Source organism: Gadus chalcogrammus, chromosome 17 (assembly GCF_026213295.1).
Source record: "Gadus chalcogrammus isolate NIFS_2021 chromosome 17, NIFS_Gcha_1.0, whole genome shotgun sequence".
In the NCBI taxonomy this organism is placed as follows: Eukaryota; Metazoa; Chordata; class Actinopteri; order Gadiformes; family Gadidae; genus Gadus; species Gadus chalcogrammus.
Window position 1 is genome coordinate 3,148,198 of NC_079428.1, and position 22,471 is coordinate 3,170,668.

At 44.4% G+C, this 22,471-nt stretch overlaps 1 protein-coding gene across 4 annotated transcripts in view; it reads left to right on the top strand.

Annotated features, from left to right (window-relative positions):
* The window catches only part of elavl2 (ELAV like neuron-specific RNA binding protein 2), a 32,276-nt gene extending 10,319 nt beyond the window's left edge, over positions 1–21,957 (top strand). For 2 of the 4 annotated variants that reach the window (XM_056575670.1, XM_056575669.1), the window contains exons 2-8: positions 4,309–4,399; positions 5,463–5,706; positions 9,037–9,140; positions 15,272–15,425; positions 15,993–16,218; positions 17,056–17,094; positions 19,264–21,957. In XM_056575670.1, coding sequence (XP_056431645.1) covers positions 4,328–4,399; positions 5,463–5,706; positions 9,037–9,140; positions 15,272–15,425; positions 15,993–16,218; positions 17,056–17,094; positions 19,264–19,594 — 1,170 coding nt within the window. In that variant the 5' untranslated portion in view covers positions 4,309–4,327 and the 3' untranslated portion in view covers positions 19,595–21,957. The remainder of the gene's footprint in view (positions 1–4,308; positions 4,400–5,462; positions 5,707–9,036; positions 9,141–15,271; positions 15,426–15,992; positions 16,219–17,055; positions 17,095–19,263) is intronic. The other 2 variants (XM_056575672.1, XM_056575671.1) reach the window with 2 other exon arrangements.
* Positions 21,958–22,471: the final 514 nt, after the last annotated feature.

The window sequence follows — 22,471 nt, forward strand, 5'->3', positions numbered from 1 at the left end:
ATGGAACTAGGTTTTCATAACATTCAAAATCTTAATTTCATCAAACTTCACAGCTATTCTTAATGACCCAACTACTGTCATTGTGTAAAATACGGTACATGTAAATTGCTGTCCACTTGCAATCAAAATAAAGCTTTTGGCATGCTTGCTTGCATACGCATAAGTCCAATGGGATGTTGTCCTTGGCATTATGGGGTGTTGGGATTATTAAAAGTTGTGTTTCAGGGTATCCCTGCCTAGTGTTTACCAAAAGCCTACTGTTCAGATTGCCCATTGCAAACCATGTTTTTCTTGTTAATTAAATTGTTTTCATGCAATGCAAGATTGTTATTTCAAGGCTGGTGGCACACAAACTGAAATCTGGGCGAACGGCCGTTTCCCTTTTGCCTCATATTAGTTTTTTCGCCCGAGCATGGGGCTGGAGGCAAGGATTGGTTAGCGAGTAATTGGCTACCACAAACTGGGCCAGCCGTACTAAACTGTTATGAAGTGTCTTGAATCAACACAGCGTAGACTGGCCACTGTAGAAATTGAGATGGTAACGGAGTAAACAAAGTTTATACACAGACAAATCCCCTTCAGTTTCAGACACTGTCTTCAGTAGATCTCCAATGAAAGGGAAACAAGGCGTCACTCTGCCCCTTGCATCTTTTGGTATACACCTCCCTCCCCCCTCCCCAGTTCTGGTGCAAGGTAGGACCGCTGGACCTTAGATTAGGTTGTATTTGACACTCCAGGATGGATTTTTTTCATGCTTTGACGATGTGCATTACCTGTGAAATGTGAATTAATAAGAATAAATCATATATATTTATGCTTCATGCTATATATGTGACAGGAAGGAGGTTTGTGCTCAATTGAATCTCGTGATGACCTTGTGTCCCGAGTTTCTTTCTTTTTGACCACTGACTGAATATAGACTACCAGTGAGATAGGAGAGGATGATTTTTTGTTGGCTGTAGCATATTCCATTTTTCACCCGTCAATCTGAAGGCACGGATATTTATATCGTATTGACGATATTTTTATTATAGAAAAACCCTTTAACTTGCTGTGCTTGAAATGTGAAAATGCCATCAGTTGTACTGCTTTGATTGAACATCAACTTGGAGACAATGATCCTAGCTGGCAGATAAACATTTTCATCTAACTGTCACTCTGGATGATGGAGAATAATGTTAATGTTGAACCCTGCTGCAGAGGGCGTTAGGAAATGCTTACTTGGCAACTCGAGCAGGAAATTAAATGTGCCCTTTTAGTGTTTAGTCTGATTAAAAAGCAAACTCTGCTGTATAAATATTGATCTCTGCATAATGTATTACTGCCACATACAGAAATTCTACTTATAAACATAGCCTATATTAGGTTATGTATGTACCAAACTGAGCTTGTATGTATTTTCTCTCTATATCTCACTTTAATATGCTTCCTTATCAAATATAAATGCTTTTAGGCCTACTTGTAGGGCTCATCATTTTAATTGGTCTGAACTGCAGCTCTGTTCTATAACAATTTGGTTATAGAACGGAAATCTGACCAAAGATCCATATGGCAACAATAATTATTTTTATAATTTTTGCAATATTGCCTCAACTCATGGATGAAGTCAGCCATATGCACATTCCAGAAGAAAATCATACTGTTGCCAAACGAAAGTGTTGGATGTGGGAGGCAGTGGGGCTGCTGAAATCATTAAACATTGGGAAGTAGTATAGTGCAAAACATTAATTTTATAGCCGCAGTACAGTAATGGTTATTTATGTGGTCTTTTTTTTTTTTTTTTTAGTCCTAAATGTGTCTCTCCTTATATACCCCCAGTCAAATATTGTACTTTAGGGAAAAGCCTTTTTAAAATCTGATGCCAGCTAATTCCCCCATAGGCAATCAAACTGAATAAAAGCTATGTAAATGCTTCTACCCAAACAAAGACTGGCATTTGTCTTTCAATCATACAGAAGTGAATTTTTAAAAACCAATTCCAATGTCAGGCAGTTGCCAGTGGCAACGTTTTCTTTCTTGTTTGCGCTTTTGTACTTAAAGGAGTGGGTTGCAGCTATTCATGAGTGTATACACCTCCCATTACCCGTAATATTGAACAATTTAAAGCTAGGCTATCGAGGGTGCCTAAAGCAATGTGCTCTAACCAGAAAGCTAATGTTGTTGCATTTCTCTGCGAGTCTTACTTCACTGGAGGCAGGTCGGTGGGGCTGACCCACTCAGGGGAAAAACACAAACTGGAGGCAGTTTGTGTTTAAAGGACGTGTCAGACTGACATCTGAGTCCTTTATCAAGACCTAATGAATGTTCGCTTGCTTTTCTGAATGCCGTTTTAATTTGTACCATTTTGAGCTGCAAATACGTGTCACAACTGTTGCACACAATGCACTTGTGTCTAAAAGGCAACCAGGGGGCAGTGAGAATTCACGCTTTTGCCTGTTTTAGATTCATGATTAGGTTGAGCTGTATTGTCGTTATTCAGAGTACAGGTACAAAGCCGTCTGAATGCATTAAGCATCGAACCAGGAGTGCAAATGTATTATTTGCAGATGTACAGGAAAGAGCTGCAGCAATACTTAAGCAAAGTAACGCTATATTTTACAATATGTACTGTGATGCATAGTGTTGCAGTATACAATCAAATTGTCAACTGTGTTCCTTCTCGTTGTAATCCTTATGAGCAAAGACTTGGATGTATCTAATTGGTGGTGTGTCTATGCTAGATGGAACTACTGTGTCTCCATTACATTTTTGGGGCATCTTTCCAGGAAGCCACCCAATCCAGGGTTTTCCACGGCTGTCTATAAGTGAGACATAGCTATATGACCTACCGCCCATATTGTATGTCATGATCTACATTTGATACAACAAAAAGCCTACTATTGGGGTCAAATAAAATAGGCAAATATGTATACCGTAATATAATGTAAATATTACCATGCATCAAACATTTGGCGGTTTCCATGGATATGCAGAGCTGTTTGATTATGCAGGTATTCGCACCGTATCAATTATCGTCAAACAATGAGGTTTCTATAGATAGACAATTTAGAAGTGTAGGTTTCATTAGGTGGTTAAATGCAGTTCATTTTGGTGCAACATTAAGATAGTAAAGTTCATTGTAATTATCTAAATTACGGAGCTGCTTAATCATGAGTATAAACTGAGCATGTTGAGAGGTAATTAGCTATGCCTTATATAAAACCCCAGTGAGTGATTTATTTATATTTTACCAAAAGGTAAATTTCATGAAAAAGTACACTTTAACTGTATAAAAATATAAAACTGCATAACAATGTATATAATACATGCTTGTGCATTTAATCGCTGAAATAAGCATACTTTGTAGCTACTGTATTGAGCAGCATGTTGTTTGGTTAGCAGCCTGCTGAACTAGTTTAGTATTTTGAATTCATTATTTTCTCACAGACATACCTTGTTAACAACACTTATCACTTGCATTTAGAGCGAATCTTGGGGGTACCGAGATCACAAGTTTTTAGCAACTACTTCTGGGATCTGCAGGCACATGTCACACATGTGCTGTGATGACTCAATATCGACAAATCTGATTGGCTTACATAAGGTGCCATTTATGTAACAGCAGCTTCATTGGCAGAAACATCACACAGCAAAAATGATGTTTGTTTTGCTTTGACCCAGAAGTTTTAAATCCAAAATCATCATCTTGCGTCGAGAGCGGGAGTTTGCTGGGTTAGCATTAGGTGATTAGGTGAGCAGACATCTAGCATTAGATGGCTACTGAAAGCAAGAGCAGTTGGAGTGCCAGTAACAACGCAACAAGATTGTAGTTTGCCTAGAAATGCTGATATTCCCGCCCCATTTCCAGAGCTGTGATTACTAGGCTACCTGGGGTGGGCCGCAGACTGATAACCCCCCCCGTGCAGACCACCCAGCCAGGACCAGCTCATAATAAAACTACGCCAGTGGCCACATTTAAGAGGAAGCACTCTCTTCCCTCCCTCCACTCAACTTTTCATGTGGGAAACCCTGCCAACCACTTCACTAATTGCGTTCATAATGCTTGTTGTCCCTGCCTGGGGGCCAGATTTTCTTCTATTGACCGAAAATGTACTAATGCTCTGAATTGTCCTGCTGAACATGAAGTGTGACTAAGGGGAACCGTTGTGAAACGTACCTCTCCTCCGGCCGTAACCGAGCTGCACACAGCCAGCATGTGGAGAAGTGGCCCGTTTCCCCTTCTCAGCCAACGCGATCGCCGCCGCCACTGTTTCTATCTTCTGGTTGTTCTAACGTCGTGTTTTCTGTTTTTGTGTCCACATTTTGCAGACGGCAACTCCAAACTAACATGGCAGTCAGACTGTGCGACGTGGCTTCCCTGCTTAGGAGTGGTTCGTGGGCGGCCGAACCGTGGACCGGGGTGAGTGGCTCTCCTCCTCCTGAATACGCTCAGGCCCGTCGTCTCCGTGCCATACCCATCATCTCCCTAGCCGTAACTGGCCAGTGGCCACCCTCACAACGGCACGAATACTGTGTTTTTGGCCTCTTATTTTTAGCTTTGATGGAAAGCTGCTGAAGCCTTATCGTTAAGTGACGTGTTGGTGTGGTTTTAACATGACCGTGACCGACTGATATCGACATGGTAACTCTCTGGGCATGATATTGCCGATGCACACACAAGAACAAAAAATTGGCCTTGTCAAAATGTGAATGGCTGAGCATAATGTGGACAGGGTGTGTGGTTGTTCATGCATGGGTTCTGTGCAAATTGCTGGCCGTGTTCTGAAAGCACGACTCTTCTCACAAGCTTAAACGGCTTGGTTTTGAATAATATTACTATGTTGTTGTTTTCTGATGCAGAGAGGTGGAGGGTTTGGTTTATTAGAACTGATGACTGACTAACAATGTAAAAAAATTGGGATGATAAAAAAATCCTTAAATAAATAAAACTAAACTTTATCTGACAGATCGTTGGCAAAGCCTTCCTCTGCCTCTTGAACACATTTATCCCGTCGCTGCGCTGACACTTGTGGGAGGGACAATCGTTTGCTCTGCCAAAAATAAAAACAACTGCATTCAGATCAGTACCAATTATGCTCTTGAGAAATGCCTCAATATTGCACCCGGCATTGTCTAAAAAGCATTCATTAATTTTGCTTCCCAAGTTCCATAGTTTTAGTTCTGAAAGAGTTCTGAAAGTCCAAAAGGATGTGCCAGAAGTGTGTGTACTGCTCTAGTTAATCATAATATTTACAACACACGGGAAGAAAACACACGGAAATGACCTGAATTAGTGTTTAGTAACACATCTCCGGTAGCATTGGTTTTATTCCTGTGCTCATTAAAACGCCACTCGACCGTGAAAGAAAAGAAATCATTTTTTGACTGTTCCTGCCTCTTTGAGTCCTGTGCTTACTCCAAGTGCCTTTTCCTCTTTTTGATTACCATGCGGCTCTGACTCTGAATTTCTTGTGCCTCTATAGCAGGTAATTGCTGCCATGGAAACACAGCTGTCCAACGGGCCGACGTGCAACAACACGAGCAACGGTCCCTCCACCATCTCAAACAACTGCTCCTCCCCTGTGGAGTCGGGGAGCATAGAGGACAGTAAAACCAACTTGATAGTCAACTATCTGCCTCAGAACATGACCCAGGAAGAGCTCAAGAGTCTGTTTGGTAGCATCGGGGAGATTGAGTCTTGTAAACTTGTTCGAGACAAAATAACAGGTAATGAGAAATAACGCGTGTGTTTTTCTGTGTCCGTGTGTGTTTGTGTGTGTGTGTGTGTGTGTGTGTGTGCGTTTGCTTGAGTGTGTATGCTTTTGCATGTTTGTGTTGATATATTGACAAAGTGACTGAAAATCATCTTTTAACACTAATGGACACACAGGTCTGTCCGGCCTTGCCACAGTTTTTTTTTACGTAAATTTAAAATATCTGCATCCTCGATTTAATCAAGGCTCTGAACAGAATTTGAACATCCCCTCATTCCCAATTTATATGATTGATTGTAACTTTATTTCTAATTTCGAACTGGAGGCAAATCGAATGGCTTCTTAAATTGGCTGTCATCGTAAAAGCTTAGCATCAGGAATCCATTCACTCGATGCAGGGTCTCCTGGTTATTTTCAGCAGTCAGTTTAGCAGTCAAGGGCTGAGCCTTTCCTTTCTGATGAGTTCATGGCAAAATGGCGTTGCAATTAATTAGCCGGTCACATATAGATTCCTGTCGGAGCATTACAATGGCTGGTGTCTGACGTACGTGTGTGGGGCCCGATATGAAGGAGAATAACTTCAGAGGCAGCCCAGCAGCTGCTTGCTGACAAGCCTCTGTGCTGTGCGTCGTCAGGGGTTGGCTGCGGCCTCTAGATATATATATATAAAATGTGAGCATTTTTAAATAGTGCTTGCTATAGCGGTCAAGGATGTTTAGGCTCATTATGGCTGGCTTATAAGTCTGCCTGGTCCTCTGGGACTAAGTGTATCCAGCCCTTTTAGGGAGAATAAGTCTGTGAATTGCCACAGATTATACTGTTTACTAGTGAATGTGAGGTACATTTGTAAACCATGGAGGATTTATTTTCCAAAGAGAGGTCTATTGGAATATAAATTAGAATTTTATACTGCTGTTGAATGAGTGCAGCCGACTCTGGCAGCAAGCGCCTGGGTTCCCAAAATAAAAGTTAGATATTCCATTGTCCACCTCGTCTGAGCCTTGTGTGGCGACAGAGGTCGTGGACCTCTAGGACCAGAGTGCTGTGTCTCAGCTGCTTCTCATCATCCCTACAGTTGTGCTGAATGTATTCTCTCTAAATACAGACTGTTCGTTAAGGTGTACCCATTACTGATGCTGCAGAAACTGGGCTGGTCTTGTCTTTTGTAGTGTAACTATAAACGGTAGCCCTAGGATGAGGAAAGTGTTTACGGTTTTACTGAATGTAATTTCATTCACTTTAGCTTCTCTGTCGTTGGAACATGAGAGGTGAGGGGGGGTATTCAGTTGGTTGCAATCTACAACATCACCCCTAGATGTCACTAAATCCTACCCACGCTACCTTTTAAATACTTTAGGCCATGAATGGTAGAAGTACTTAACGATGCATTAATGATGCCGGACACATTAATGATGCCGGACACGGCATCATCGACCATCGAGTTTAATAAAAAGGCAAAGGATAGCACAAAGAATGATACATTTTTAAGATATTCAATTATACAATTTGATATCGAGCTATAGTGCAAAGGTTGTTTCAGTTTCTCAAGCCTGCATAGTTCTAAAAGACGAGCAGTCAAAATATTTTGGTTACTCAAATAGAAATGTTAAAGTAGACACCTTTTGAGATGTGTGCTCATAGGCTACTAGCTGGAAAATCTTTCAATGAATATATTTGAAATTGGAAGTCCTGCTGCGAACTGCAAAGCTGGCAGCCTTTCTTATTTTTCACCGCTGTCAAAATATATTATAAGGCAGAAGTTGGTTCGCAAAGACTTCTGTATACTTTCTACATAGTGTCCTGATTACAATTTCCCTGCACCATCAGATTAAATCAGAGTTGCATGTTTCCCCTTTTCCTTATTTTACTTAAAAATTAACATGAATGTGGGGGCTGAGAAGAAGCCAGATATTTAAACACATCTTTCCCGTCTTCACTACTGCTGTGTGGCAGACAGTCGACCAGTAATTTTGCAGAGCCTTTCGGGCGCATTACGCGCGGATGGTGCCTGGCTTCAGTCTTAATACTGCACAACACGCATTATAACCCCTCCTCCAGCTCAGCTGCCTTGTTTCTCCTACCCCCATTCGCCCGCCCCTGTGGCAGTGTGTTAAATCCAGCCTGCATGGGCGCTGGTGTCATGTCTGATAAGTAATCAGCCGAGTGCGAGCTGCGTGTCTTGCTCTTAGAATCCTCGAAGGCTCCTCTGCCTCCTTTGGACGCGAGACTGTAGGCCTACGGTGTCACCACTGGCTGCGTGCATCCTCCTCCTCACCAAGACGTCCCTCCAGGTCTCTCGACGTTCCCGCTACAAGAAGGGGCTCGGGTCTTGATTGCTCTGAAGGGCATGTGCTTTTTTTGCCATAATGCAGTGATTGGCCCACTTCTCAGCTCCCAGCATTATATGGACTTACACACGTACGCACGCACAGAAGAGGCTGGCTGGAGTGTGACGTGGCCAAAGGCAACATGTTCTTCATCACTCCTCGTCCTCCCTGGGATGGAAATGTAGTGGATGTGGTGACACAATGAGAACAGAGACTAGTGGTAATATCCCAGTGGTGTTCCTCTATACTGAGCATTACAGTATATGCTAGTATTCCTACCACTACCGGTCTTGCAGTCATACGTTGATGACAATGTGGATTTATATTCTGAGTTATGAATAGGATGATTGAAGTGCAGTCAACGATCTAAGGCGTGTTGATTTGTGGGTTGTGACAATAAGGAAACAAATATAAATCGGACTTGAATGGAGCAAATGCATTTTTGTCGTGTAATATCCGGAATGGCTAAAAAACGATGTATAGAATACAAATAGGGAAGGAATTTTCAGCGGCCTATAATTGTACATTTCTAATTGATGCCCTCACTCTGTAGCATGTTGCGGTCGGTGAACCACGACAGGGCTTTCAGAGCACATGCTATGGAAGCGAAAACACTGTCTTGGTTCAGAAGACAACGCTGTATACGGCGACTTCGCTTCTCCCTTTGTCCTAATTTGCTGCAAACATCCGTCCAGCGGGCTTGTGAGTGTGCGTGTGTGTGTGTGTGTGTTACACCATGCCTGTCTTGAGTTTTGATTCGGTTCTGGGAAAAGAAATGTGTTGGAATTCCTCTTCAATGACAGAAATACACGCTCTATTCATTTGTGTCTGCTGGTAGTACAATTACCCGTCATGGACCACAGTTTTTATCGAACCAAGAGAGACATTTGCTCCAAATAACCTCCTCTACTCTATTACCAGGAAGCTGTGCTTTTTATATTCAGGCTACCTCTCTTCTACTTCACTGTCAATCATACACAATTCTGATTTTACTTTCTCCTGTCTTTCCTTTGCAGGGCAAAGTCTCGGCTATGGATTTGTGAATTACGTGGATCCGAAAGATGCAGAAAAAGCCATCAATACCTTAAACGGCCTGAGACTTCAGACTAAAACCATCAAGGTAAGGCTACATTGCGCCGTGGATCTGTTTGCGTGTTCCTTAATGCGTGAACCACAATGGGTCTCTTATGCCACAGAGCCATTTGATTCCCTGTCAACATCCAGCAGTCCTCTCATTCAATCATCCGCAGAGCAGCGTTCGAGAGATGCCTCGCTCCCCGTCGATGCCTCGCTCCCCGTCGATGCCTTGCAGCCTATTGTTAATCTGGGCACAGCCCGGCTCGCCACGGCGGCCTCAACTAGAGCAGAACGGTTTCTATGGTTGCATGTGCTGCTGCTGCTGCTGCCGCTGCTGCGGCAGAGCCCGGGCGCATGATGCCAGGAGGGAGGGCGGTGGCGGCGGCGGCCATTAGCATTCATCAGGCACCAGGGCCCCTGTGCTGCCGGTGGAGAAACTCATTTGCTTTATATAGTGTAGCGGTACTTGTGTAGGATCAAATTATCGGGGTGGGGGTGCTTTCTGTGCGCGGGGACCTCTGCGAGGCATTAGGGGAACGGGCCGAAAAGCCCACGACCAGAATAGCCTTCTTGGCGGTAATATATTTAATGATTTTGATAACAAGTAAAATCAATCTTGCGTACAGCCGTGTCTTGAGCAGCCATCAAAACGTCTGCGGTTTTGATTGCCTCGTCTTGTTGAAGCGGCGGCCCGCTCTTTAACGGTGCGACTGGATTGCGCATGGTTTAAACAAATGGACTACATTTCTGTGTTTTCCCCATCGTCTTTATTTTTTAAGATGGGTTACAACCCCCGTATTCCCGGGCCCCCGACGTCAGTAGTGCAGATAAGCCCGGGAGTGGCAGGGCAACGAACACACTTTGCATGTATTAGCATCCCATTAGGGGGGGGGGTGGGTGGGGTGGGGGGGGGGGTGTGTGTGTGTGTGTGTGTGTGTGTGTGTGTGTGTGTGTGTGGGGGCCAGGAGGCTGTGCATTAAAACACATTTAGTATTCACTCCCTTTTCCTCTGCAAACACAAGGAGGAAGTTTGTTTCTAGCTTGCCAACTTGGCCAGGGGGGAGGGACTGTCTGGTCACTTCGGAGCCCCCCGTCTGAAGGTTTAATTAAAGAGAGTGTATTTTATTGATACCATTCATCTGATGAGATGGTGGAGAGGGGGGCCGGCGCAGGGCTACTTGGACGCTGCAGCGCGGTGTAATAATTAACGAGGACTGCGGTGCCTTTTACAGATGACACACATCCCGGTCATGAGGAAGTGCTTCCATGGGGAACACGGCTCGGGTTTATGGCTGCTTACCCCAGCTTGCTCGCTCGCCGGTTTGCCATCCAGGCAGTCTGACGTACGGGGATATTTATAGATTCAATTCATCAAGTGCGTGTTTGAACGAAAACCAAAATGCTGGCTGTGCATTGCATTTGTGCAATTTGTGCAATGCACAGATTCCACCCCCCCCCCAGCTATAGATTCTTAAAGAGTGTGGAAGCGTTCAGTTTTTTGTAAGGATGTTGAGAAAAGCTAATTTGGATCCCCTTCGTATGTATTGATCCGAGGCCGGTGAATAACTAGGGCTGTGCCTCGGGTTTCTATTACTTATTCGCCGTGATTTATTGCTCGGGTGCAGATGTTTATTTAACCCGGTGTCTGGCGCGGGAACATTGCCTCCTCTCCATCTACCTCCCCAAGCTAATGTATGCAGCGCCAGCCAGCAACCCGGGTCTTTTATTGTGAAACCTGGCAAACAGTCACGCTGCCCCCCCCCCACCGCCCGCCCCCACCCCCGGGGCAGAGAATCAACTAGGTAACGAGGTGGAGCACCTTTAATGCAGACCCTGAAAGCAGAGGCTGCAGCCGCGAAGGGGCTATGCAACATTATGCATCAGTAGATGGATATGACTGAGGCTAGGGTGTGAAAGTGGTTGTGCATATGTTTACATACATGTGTATGTATATATTCTTACAGTTGGATAGCGTGCAGCCTAGGGATGTAATGGTATGAACATTTAACCTCACTGTTATTGAGACCCAAATTATCCTGGTTTTCGGTAGGGGTGGGAATCTCTTGGCACCTCACGATTCGATTCCGATTATGAGGTCAACGATTCGATTCTGAAGCGATTATCGATGCATCTCGATGCAACAATTGTTCTTATGTACATTTCCATGCATGATTTTCAAAAAAATATATATACATCTTGGTTTGCTACTCGGAGTCTGCTAATCACTTCCTACTTTTGTGATGATCATTAAAGACAACGGATGAATTAACTTATCTAATATTTCATAAGAGAAAGCTTTTGTCACAAATGACTTTCTATGAACAATGGAATAAGCAATGCAGCTTGCATTATAGCACAATATGGAAGCATGCAATCTTTATTTTCTATGTCATTAAAGGAAAAGCTATTCTTGAATTAGGAGTTATTGTGTCTGGCTGTGAGTTTGCGCGCATGCTATGCGTAGGCTGAATCGGTATTATCGTGTCGAGACATATCAGATTGGCCAATACACACTGAAGATAAATTCAATAATTTTAGAATTACAAAAATTATCCCCCTCTGGCGTACAGAATGTTGCAGCAGGCAGAAAAAAATAAAGAAATCAGATTATAAATGTATCTGCATCGAGACAGAATCGTTCTAGCGAGAATCGCGATGCATCGAAGAATCGATTATTTTCCCCACCCCTAGTTTTCGGTATTATCGCAGTATTTTGCTTGCTAAGCGTTGCTAAGCGTATAATGACCGCTGTCAAGGAAAGTTTATTAAATTTTCTATCGTATCACTCCGCAAGTGGTCTGGTAACTTATCAACCCCAGTGTCCTGGGTTGCTAAGCAACGTCAACGTCTTTGCCAGACAATTTCTCTGCTGATCAACACTACGAATGCTGGTAACAAATAAATTGTAAAAAGACACACCGTGGGAAATTATTTTCTTGACGTGTGTAGTTCACCATCATGCAGGCTGTGTTCAGTAAAATAAATAATTAAATAGCGATCTGTTTTCGGCCCATGTAGACCTATCCGCCTAAGCCCACGTTGAAATAATTTTGATGTTGAATGTTGATGGCGCAGTTGGTGAAATAATCAGATTGATTTCATACAGATCATAAAAGCCTCTACCTGTGTCATTGTGTGCGTGTGTGTATCCGAGCTGCGTGTGTGCGTGCGTGGGGGGTTCTTGATTGACGATTGAATATTATTCGAATACTTCTCAGCAAATATTGAATAGTATTTTTTGCAGAAATGCACATCACTATTAGAACAGGGTGTCCCGAATCATTAAAAAGTCTGTAGATTCTAAATTTAAGGCCATAAAAAGTCTTAAATTCGTTACAAATGTCATATGACGGTCATAAATACTGTAACTCAAGGACTTAAATTTGCCGGGGCAGGACTATATATTTTTATTTTTCTCGTGGGACTTTTCAGGAAGGAAATGTAGAGAGGCTTCTTTCTTGCTAGCTGCATATATAAAGGATTATCTGCGTGCTTGCTAGCTAGTCTGCGACAATGGGTAGGTGTAAATTCAAGGACAGTTGGCTGAAAGACGTCCGTTTCCGAAGTTGGCTCGCATCTGTTGCCAACCCCAACCATCGCGTGTTTTAGGTCTTAAATTTCATTCAAGGTGGTATTAAAAAGGTCTTAAAAAGTCTTAAATTTGACTTGCTGAAACCTGCAGATACCAAAGGCTGATGGATGTCTTGAGCGCTGTCGTCTCCTTCCGCCATGATTCCAACTGAAACGAAACGTAAAAACATTATGTTGTAGGCTACACAGTGCGCCTGTGGGGCAATTTCAGGAGACTCGGATGAAGCGATGGGGTGGATTTAAGCACACGGTTTCCACGCCGTGGGCGCGGTTATCCACCGCGATAATAATTTTATTCGAAATGATAATGGTAACATTTTTATCGCGGTTTACAGTACCATCCCTGTTGCAGCCGATGTGGAACAGGGTGGAATGCGAGTGTCTGACGAGATTGCGCGCACGTGTGCCTGTTTCACCCCTTTTTTTGCTGTGCTGCGAGACGGCAACACAATTTGCATTTGAATTGAAAATCCTGACACGTTCATGTGTGGCTTTACTGTTTTTAGTTGCTTCTGAAACAAATGCACAGCTTGTGTTCCCCCACAGGACAACCGCAGCCCCCCACATAGAACACTTGTACGTTGTAGTTTTTTTTTAACTAGACGGCGCTCTGTAGGTTAAACACACGCCATCGATCACATCGCCTCTGATTGGCTGTTGGGGTTCCCCGGTCACCTGCTGAGCGCACCGGTTCTCCGCTGATGGGAACTGAATTGTCTGCAGTCAGGGGGAGGGGGTGGGTTCCCCTTTTAAGAACAATAGGCACGATGGTCGGAACAAATGTAGTGAGTCAGGTTTAGCCACTACCATGTGGTGTTTTAGGTCGTTCTTCAATATGCTGAAAACTGACATAACATATTGAACACTTTTATCAATTGTACTATTATCATTATGTTTACAAGAATGAACTACCGTAGTTGTTTGTTGTAGTATTTAAAAAAAAAAAAAGAAGTATTGACCTTTAAAAGACCCAGATGGTATTATCATTAAACTGTTATAATCCATTACACTCTGTAACTGCACTTCAACGTGGCTTCAGTTTCTCTCTTGACCACTTTTTTTTTTTTTGTATCCATTATGTAATTTTTTTACATATAACAATAGCCTTTCTGTCTCACCATCTGAAAACAAACTGTCAGAGCGATTAGCCGTTATCTGAAGGCTTGACCTCCACCTTTGAGAAGGCCTGGAAGGATCCTCCGGCTGACAGCCCTGTCAGTCTCAATCATCTCCTGTTGTCCTCTTGCTGCTAGGTAGAAGTGACTTTGGGCTTGGTCTGTGCAGCCACCGTTTCCCTTTGTTTAGACACAGCTAAACAGCTAACAGCTAAACCCTTTACACTTGAAAAATAGTATTTAGAATTGAGTAGCATCATATCCTAGCCATCTTTGTTGTATACGGGGATGGGGTAACCTAGCGATAGTTAGTGCTTGGTACTTGATTCTATGAACATCCTTGCTGTTAGTATCGACAGCCGAATTATTGTTTCTTACTTCTGACAGATGTACTTATTGTAAGTCGCTTTGGATAAAAGCATTTGCTAAACGTAAATGTAGATCCTACAACCGTATCTCATTCCAGAATGCATCTAGATTCAGAAACCGTTCTCAATCCTTTTCCGCAAATTGCTCAGCACACTCACACTGGTCTCAGCCTGTTTAGATGCGGCTCCTGAGAGATCCCTGCTTGATATGCGCACGCACAGCCTCATGGAGTCCAGTAGGGTTAGGGTGAGCACCGGTTTACGTTGCTTTGAGTAACATGGAGCTCCGTGTTGAATTCTCGACTCATAGGAGCTAGGCGTAGGTGACGAAGGGGTTAACGACCAGACATGGCAGGTCCGTTGTATTGAGTTGTACGAGTAGGCACAGAACGGTGTACGGCTTTGGATACGATGCCAAATGACACGCATTTGCATGCGACACCACCTTTGCTTAATCCAGGCTGATGACCCGTGACTTATCGGCTAAGCATGAGTCTTGTCAACGCTCCTGCCAGGGATTCTGTCCAGATCGGTCCCTCATCAATCTGCATTGGAAGTGACGTTCACTCCGTCCAGAGGTGGTTCTGAAAACTGTTTAGAAAGAGAAATTTGGTGTGAACATAGATATTGATTTGTAGCTTATTTATCAGCTGAAATGCACGAGACGTGCAGAGTGGCTCGGATGGGGAGGTTGGACTCTGCGTAGTGAGAAATAATTGTGCTTTGCTGCACATTTACGTTGTGCGTGCTCCGCTGATGTTGAGCTTGATTGCCTGTTTCGCTAGCTTATATTTTTTACTGCTCCTGTGGCAATGTCCGTTGTCTTCAGCAGTGGAAGTGACCACACTTTTACTGCCTGTGACTCACTCCTATGAGTGCGTCTGCACGCACAGCCCCGGCCGTCATACAAAGAGTCAGGCTGAGAGAGCATTCCCATGGATTGACTCGAACACCGTATTTGCCGATGTGGAAGTTCTACAATAGTGGTTCTTAATTTAGAGCCGGTCTTCTGGGGCATGAGGGATCCCCTGGTACACTGCCTGATCTTCATCGCTCCTCTCTCCCTCTCCCACTCACTCCCTCTCGCTCTGTTCCTGCAGGTTTCCTATGCGCGTCCAAGCTCAGCCTCGATCAGAGATGCAAATTTATACGTCAGTGGTTTGCCGAAGACCATGACTCAGAAGGAGCTGGAGCAGCTGTTCTCCCAGTACGGCCGCATCATTACCTCACGCATCCTGGTGGACCAAGTGACTGGTGAGGAGACCATCCGTGTTTTGTGTTCTGTCTCCCTCTGAATACCTCTCTATCTGTCTCCATGGCGCCCAAGGTTATAAAGGACGGTACATTTTCTAACTTTGAGTAGCGGAGTGTTTTGAAAAGGTTGCGCTCTGTGTGACACGACCCCTTAACTCTCCAACTGTGTTCAGTCATGCTGAAACTCTTTTGGGAGATGTCGCATTCAGAGTTATTTAGAACAGAAAGTAAATGCTTGTTGCCTTTCTACGTGTGCAGGTGTTTGTATTGTCAGTTTTGTTGCGTCTGGGTAGGCCCTTGTGACATTTCCAAACACTATTTTCTCACTGAGCCGCGTGGCGTTCACCCCGTTTCCGACGAGGTGAACCAAACTGCCGCTAGTGTTAGCTCGCAAGCTAGCGTTAGCTCGCAAGCTAGCGTTAGCTCCTAAGCTGGCGTTAGCTCCTAAGCTGGCGTTAGCCCGCAAGCTGGCGTTAGCCCGCAAGCTGGCGTCAGCCCGCAAGCTGGCGTCAGCCCTCAATCCAGCGTGTCCTGGACGCGGTGACAGTGACCATGCCTTCTCCCCAGGAGTCTCCCGCGGGGTGGGCTTCATTCGCTTCGACCGGCGCATCGAGGCGGAGGAGGCCATCAAGGGCCTCAACTGTCAGAAGCCACCCGGCGCCACGGAGCCCATCACTGTCAAGTTCGCCAACAACCCCAGCCAGAAGACCAGCCAGGCGCTGCTCTCCCAGCTCTACCAGTCGCCCAACCGGAGGTACCCGGGGCCCCTGGCGCAGCAGGCCCAGCGCTTCAGGTACAGAGTGTGAGGGGCCCGGCCCCCAGACGTATGAATGTGTCGGGGCCCCTAGAGGTATGGATGTGGTAGGGCCCCCAGACGTATGGATGTGGTAGGGCCCCCAGACGTACGGATGTGGTAGGGCCCCCAGACGTACGGATGTGGTAGGGCCCCCAGACGTATGGATGTGGTAGGGCCCCCAGACGTACGGATGTATTGGGGGCCGGCCCCCAGACATGTGGATGAGTTGGGGCCCCGGGCCCCAGACATGTGGATGTTTTGGGACCCCCAGATGTGTTGGGACGGGGGGGGGGGGGTGGTGTGTGTGTGTGTGTGTGTGTGTGTGTGTGTGTGTGTGTGTGTGTGTGTGTGTGTGTGTGTGTGTGTGTGTGTGTGTGTGTGTGTGTGTGTGTGTGTGTGTGTGTGTGTGTGTGTGTGTGTGTGTGTGTGTGTGTTGAGGGTACTAGGAGCAGGGATGGTGCTGGCTCCTCGTACGACTAGGGACTGAGTAGTTTGGGATTTAGTGGAGGGAACCCCTTTCACATTGCATGCATGACTGTATGATCATCACTTGTATTAGCTGGATTATTTACACTGGCAACTCTCAACCAAATATGCCTTTGATGGTAAAACAGATGACTCTTTTGGGGTTCGGTGGATCATATACACGCTCCATTGTGCTTATGAAATGTTGTTGGAAAACACCAGACGAATAGTCCAGAAGGGTATTCTAGCGCGTGATTGACTTTGTTTGTTTCCGAAGCTTCCGATGCCGCACAAAAATGTGTTCACTGATTTAATGGACGACGAGGTGCGTGGCAAGGAACTAACCTGTGGTTTGTTTTGTGGTTTCAGGTTGGACAATCTGCTAAACATGGCCTACGGCGTCAAAAGGTACGTTCTCACGTTCTCACCAAACGCATTTCCGACATATTTCAATTAACGGTATTCTTGCTCAAGACGGTTCTCTTTATCTCTGACGGATCAGACCCATTTAGTCGGCAGTGCCAATGGCATCAGAGTCAGTCCAGTATAAAGAGATATGCAGCCTTTTCAATATCAATTCTGCCTCATTTATAATCAACACTCTTTAAAAAGCATATCAGTCTCCAGTTTTCCTAACCTCAATTCTGGCCTGTGGAAGGCTCAGATTATGTATTCATTGAAAATGTTAAATCTTGGTCTAAACACGTCCATACTGGTGATATATTTTTTTATATTGCAATATTTGATTTTATTGCGTCAAAGCTACATTTATTAATTTCCTTTTCCGACCCAAGTCTAAGAGACCTTTACAGCTGATTGTCTGTCTTTTCCAGCAGCTTGCAATACCGGTCTCTTAAATAATAAAAGCAAAGTGGGAGCTATACAACTATGACTACATTATTGTCCTCTGTATAACAAGAAGCTGCAGAAGATAAGAGAAACCAGTGTGTTTTTGTTTCAAACAAGTGTGTGTGTGTGTGTGTGTGTGTGTGTGTGTGTGTGTGTGTGTGTGTGTGTGTGTGTGTGTGTGTGTGTGTGTGTGTGTGTGTGTGTGTGTGTGTGTGTGTGTGTGTGTGTGTGTGTGTGTGTGTGTGTGTGTGTGTGTGTGTGTAATGAGTCACATTTGACATCCACCCATATTCCAACCAAAACACTTCTGACTCCCTCTTCAAACACACGATGGATACAAACAAATCCATCCATTTTGATATGCTCGAGTCTAGCAGCAAATCCCGGAGCTTTTCGCCAAGTTGAAAGACTGCGTTCGCTTCCTTCGCCTACTCTTTATCCATGTGAGAAGGTGAAATCAGTGGAAAAAAAAAGTAACTTCACTTTTCTTAGTCGTCAGTCCATTGCCCTCCTTTTTGCCCACACTCGCGATACCCAGTTGCCCGTATCCCAGATACGTGGGGCGACCACGCCGGTCCCTCACAATCCAATTTAAATTAAAACAATAGACGGCAATGTCCTGGATCAAAGGTCAAGTTTCTTACCACTTCTTGCATGCTATTGCACTAAATTGCCTCCAATTCCCCCAGTCTTTTTCCCTTAACCCCCCCCCCCCCCCCCCCCCCCCGCCTGCTCTGATGCAGGCCGTCCGTCCCGTTTCAGCCCCTGTTGCGTCAGGCCCTTCCCAGGAAGCACTGGACCGGCAATTTGCCAGCACCGAGCTTTCACAGAATTCCTTCCCTGAGCGTTATTGAACTTCAATCCTTTTCTTCCCTTCAAGGCTCCGTCACTGTGGAGCGAGATAGGAGAGACAGATAGGAGAGACAGAGAGGAGAGGGAGGAAGAGGTAGAGTCCACCACCGCAACGGTGGTGGACTCTACCTCTTCCTCTCTAGTCCGTGAGAGAGAGAGAGAGAGAGGGGAAGCGCTCCACCGCTTCCTCTCTCTCACTCCTCGCTATCCCAGCTCCCTTGATGCTGGTAGTTTACCTGTCATGGCGGATGTTCCCGAGACGCCAACTGGAGCACATAATCTCCTGCGACACGGGCGGCAATAATTCATGGCCTTCCATACACGTCCTTTTTTTTTTTTTTTTTACTTCTCCCCAAACTGCTTTAGCCTCAGATTGGGCCTATCCCTGTGATGTGATATTATTGTCCTGTTTTTGTTTTTCCTGTTTCATCCCACCGGTTTTCCGCCCGATCCGCTTTCGCCAACGCGGCCGAGCCGCGTTGGCGTAGGATACTAATTGAAATGCATCATTTAGAACAGGCATGGATATTTAAAACCTGTGGGCTCACCCCGTCGGGTACCCTGTCTTTTTAAACATTAAACCCTGCGCGACTTGCGTATGACAAGGCCAACTTTATAAATACATTCGTCAGAGCAAAAAAATAAATACGTCATCCTGCCAACAAGTATCTCCGACATATCCGGCGTTTTTAAAAATACATCGGAGCGCTTTCGCGGCTCCAGCGCCCTGCCCCGCCCGGCCCCGCCCGGCCGTCTCTCGGTTTGTCAGATTGCATTGACCCTGTTGCGCGTGATCCCCCCCCGTCTCCAGTACCGCCCCGGTCCGCTGTCCCTGGCGGCCGCGTGTTGAACCCCCGTTGTGTTGTGTCTCCACAGCAGGTTCTCGCCCATGGCCATCGACGGGGTGACCAGCCTGGCTGGCATCAACATCCCGGGGCACGCCGGCACCGGATGGTGCATCTTCGTCTACAACCTGGCGCCCGACGCCGACGAGAGCATCCTGTGGCAGATGTTCGGGCCGTTCGGGGCGGTGACCAACGTCAAGGTCATCCGCGACTTTAACACGAGCAAGTGCAAAGGATTTGGTTTCGTCACCATGACTAACTACGACGAGGCGGCGGTGGCCATCGCCAGCTTGAACGGCTACCGCCTGGGGGACCGAGTGCTGCAGGTCTCGTTCAAGACCAACAAAACGCACAAAGCCTAATCCCCCGTCCCCCCGTCCCCCGTCCGGTCGGATTGTTTCTAGAAAACCGCGGGAAAAAAGGAGAAACAGGAAAATGGAAAACGTTCTCGCCGTAAACTTTCTACATTAGTAAAAAAAAAAAAAAAAGAAAGAATCTTTGTAAATCAGTGTTACGAAGGGTAAGCGAATTTGGCGTCCGGTGTGGTTTGATTTGTTTTCGATATTTCGTTTTTTCTTCATTGCTGCGCTTTGGAACTTGGTATACTTTATGTTGAAACAGGAAAAAAATACTGCAGGTATTTCTGCCTGTGATGTTGCATTCTCTTGCTGTCTACAGATGGACCTTCTAAAATGTTAGTTATTACATTTTTGTCATTTTGTTGCGCCTATGCTTTGAATCCGTAAGTCTTGTAAGGCTTTGTGTAGTGATTTTCTTTGTATTGTGTCCTAATTTGCCTTAGGTGCGTTTACGCCTTCTGTGGTTAGCAAGTGTTTCGTTTGAACATTTTGCAATATCGTTTTTTGTAAGTATTTAGTTTCTTGTAATATCAGTTGGTTATTGGTTGGCTGCATAATGTTATTGTAAAATTAATATGAAAAGACAAAAAAAATCTTAAAGCAGTACCTTGCCAAAGAGCTGAGAACCTCTTTGATGTGGGTTTAAAAAGCATCTATTTTTATAAAAAGAAAAATTTGGAGAAACTTTTTACTGGACCTGGAGCAAAATATTTTGACTTCGATACTTTAGAAATATCTTCATATGACACCTTGTGGGCTTTTGAACTTTACCAGAACGTTTGCCATGGGTCGACATTTCTGGGGAGACTTATGCCGTTAAAGATACCTTTTGAGATCTTTGTATTACCTTCAGATTCTAGACTCCATGGCAACGCTGGGTTCATTTGTAAAACCATCCGTGAGTTGTCCCGTCATTCCGGTTGCCGAGTGACTAGCGACTCTCTTTCCGATTCAATTTGGAAAACACACACTTAAAGAATAATAATACAAAGGTTTATTCGCAAGAAAGTGCATGCAAAATTCTTCTTCAAAAAAGTGTTACTATCTTTAAGGAGTGTGAGAATCAGTGGAAGGCTGCCAATCGGTGCGCTTTAAACATTAGGCTGATTTGTGTCTTGATGGCGACTTGAAGAGTTTTTACCGGCTTTGTATGGAAGACTAAGGAGGACGATGAATGGGCCGCTTGAGGCTTGAGAAAACTAGTTTGATTAACGCATTGAATGGATTATCTTCTTGGCTAAGAGCTATGTAAATAAGTTTATGTTGAGTATTTGACCCATCTTTCTTTTTAGGTTTTGTTTTTTGGACTTCATTGCAAAGTGCTTCTTGTTTTTCCCTCTTAAACGAGTCTGTGAAGTATAGTTTTCGTTTGGGTTATTGCCTTTTTGTTTTTACGTTGAATGTTACCTTTGAAAGACTTGATCTGTTGTCCAATGGACTCGCATTGCAGTGCATCATATGTTGGTTGTTTTTGTTTGTAGATAGTCTTGCTTCGTATAAAGGTATTAATCTATAGACAGATTTGTTTTCTTTTTGTTTTCTTTTTTTATATATATAAACACTATAGATATATATTTATGTGGTGAAGAATGGATATAAACCACAGTTTTGAAATATTTGATTACCTTTTTCATATCTACGTAATGCATATAACCTGTCTTCAAAAAAAAAAAAAAATCTTAAGTGTATATTGCTTTATTCACTTCGGGGAAGTACGAAGAAGTGGTTTCAACGGCCGTGAGCGCAAAACGTACGGAGGGACTTCCGAACGACAGGGGGGGGGGGGCTAGCTACGAGCCTCGGATGCCCCGAGTACTGCACCGGAGTCCTGCTTGGTATTTAAACACAACTATTAGTCATGCTTCCCCTAAAGATGAGCAGTGTGCTATGCATTATATATTTATCTTTGCAAATGCTTTCTTTTTCTTTGTCTCTTACTACTTCTTTGGGTATCCTTGTGAAGGTTTACCCTGGACTCTGAGCTGTGAATGATCGCTGCTGTAGGGAAGGGGTTGAGCTTTTTTTCACGCCTGACCTCAGCATTTAAAAGAGAATATTAATATAATTGATATAATAATTTGGTTTATTTTGGGTAATGGACCGATTGGAGGCTGACGGTCCGGCCTGAAAATAATCTTCCTTCGGTACCCCCTCCTCATATTTCAATTCTTTATTGTGAGAATGACCTATTTATTTGAAGTTGTACAGTCTGACTTTGTTCACAGCGATTTTTGAAATAGAATCTATCTTTAGTTGAGTATTTAAAAGATGTACATGTTATTTACTTTGTGTTTGAGATACTTTGGATTTTTCCATGTTAAGTACATGAATAAATAAGTTGAAGGGCAATGCACTTCTTGTGAATCGGTCCCGTTCTTCAAATTAATGTTTTTTTTACTCCGTACTACTTTCAAGCACCGGGTCTAGAGAATTCTAAAAGCCTGGTAATCTACGCTCCAATATGTCTGTGCGTTTAAAGATCTTTCATTCAGTCCCAACGGTTCCTTGAAAGAAAGCCTTAATGGCAAAGTAGTCTCTGCGTTATTGTGCTCGCTCCATTTTTACCATTTCCAGTTGCTGCGTTCACACTCTCTCAGACCTTACGGGAGTGGAGTTTATATTGGTGCACTGAAATGTTTTCCCTGAACTCGGGGAGGAACAGCCTTTGCTTTTTTTGTTTCCTGTACGGCTGCAGTGTGTCCCAAAACCTTCTGCAGCAAGCGGTAGAACACACAGCATCTGTTGATTCCATTGACATGCGTCCGTTAAGGAATTGTGTTTTTTTTTTTTTTTTGCATCGATTTTCCTTATCTTTCGCGCCGCTGGACACAGACAGCCTCTGAAGTCAACATGGCCTCTGTATCTAGATGAGCACTCCAA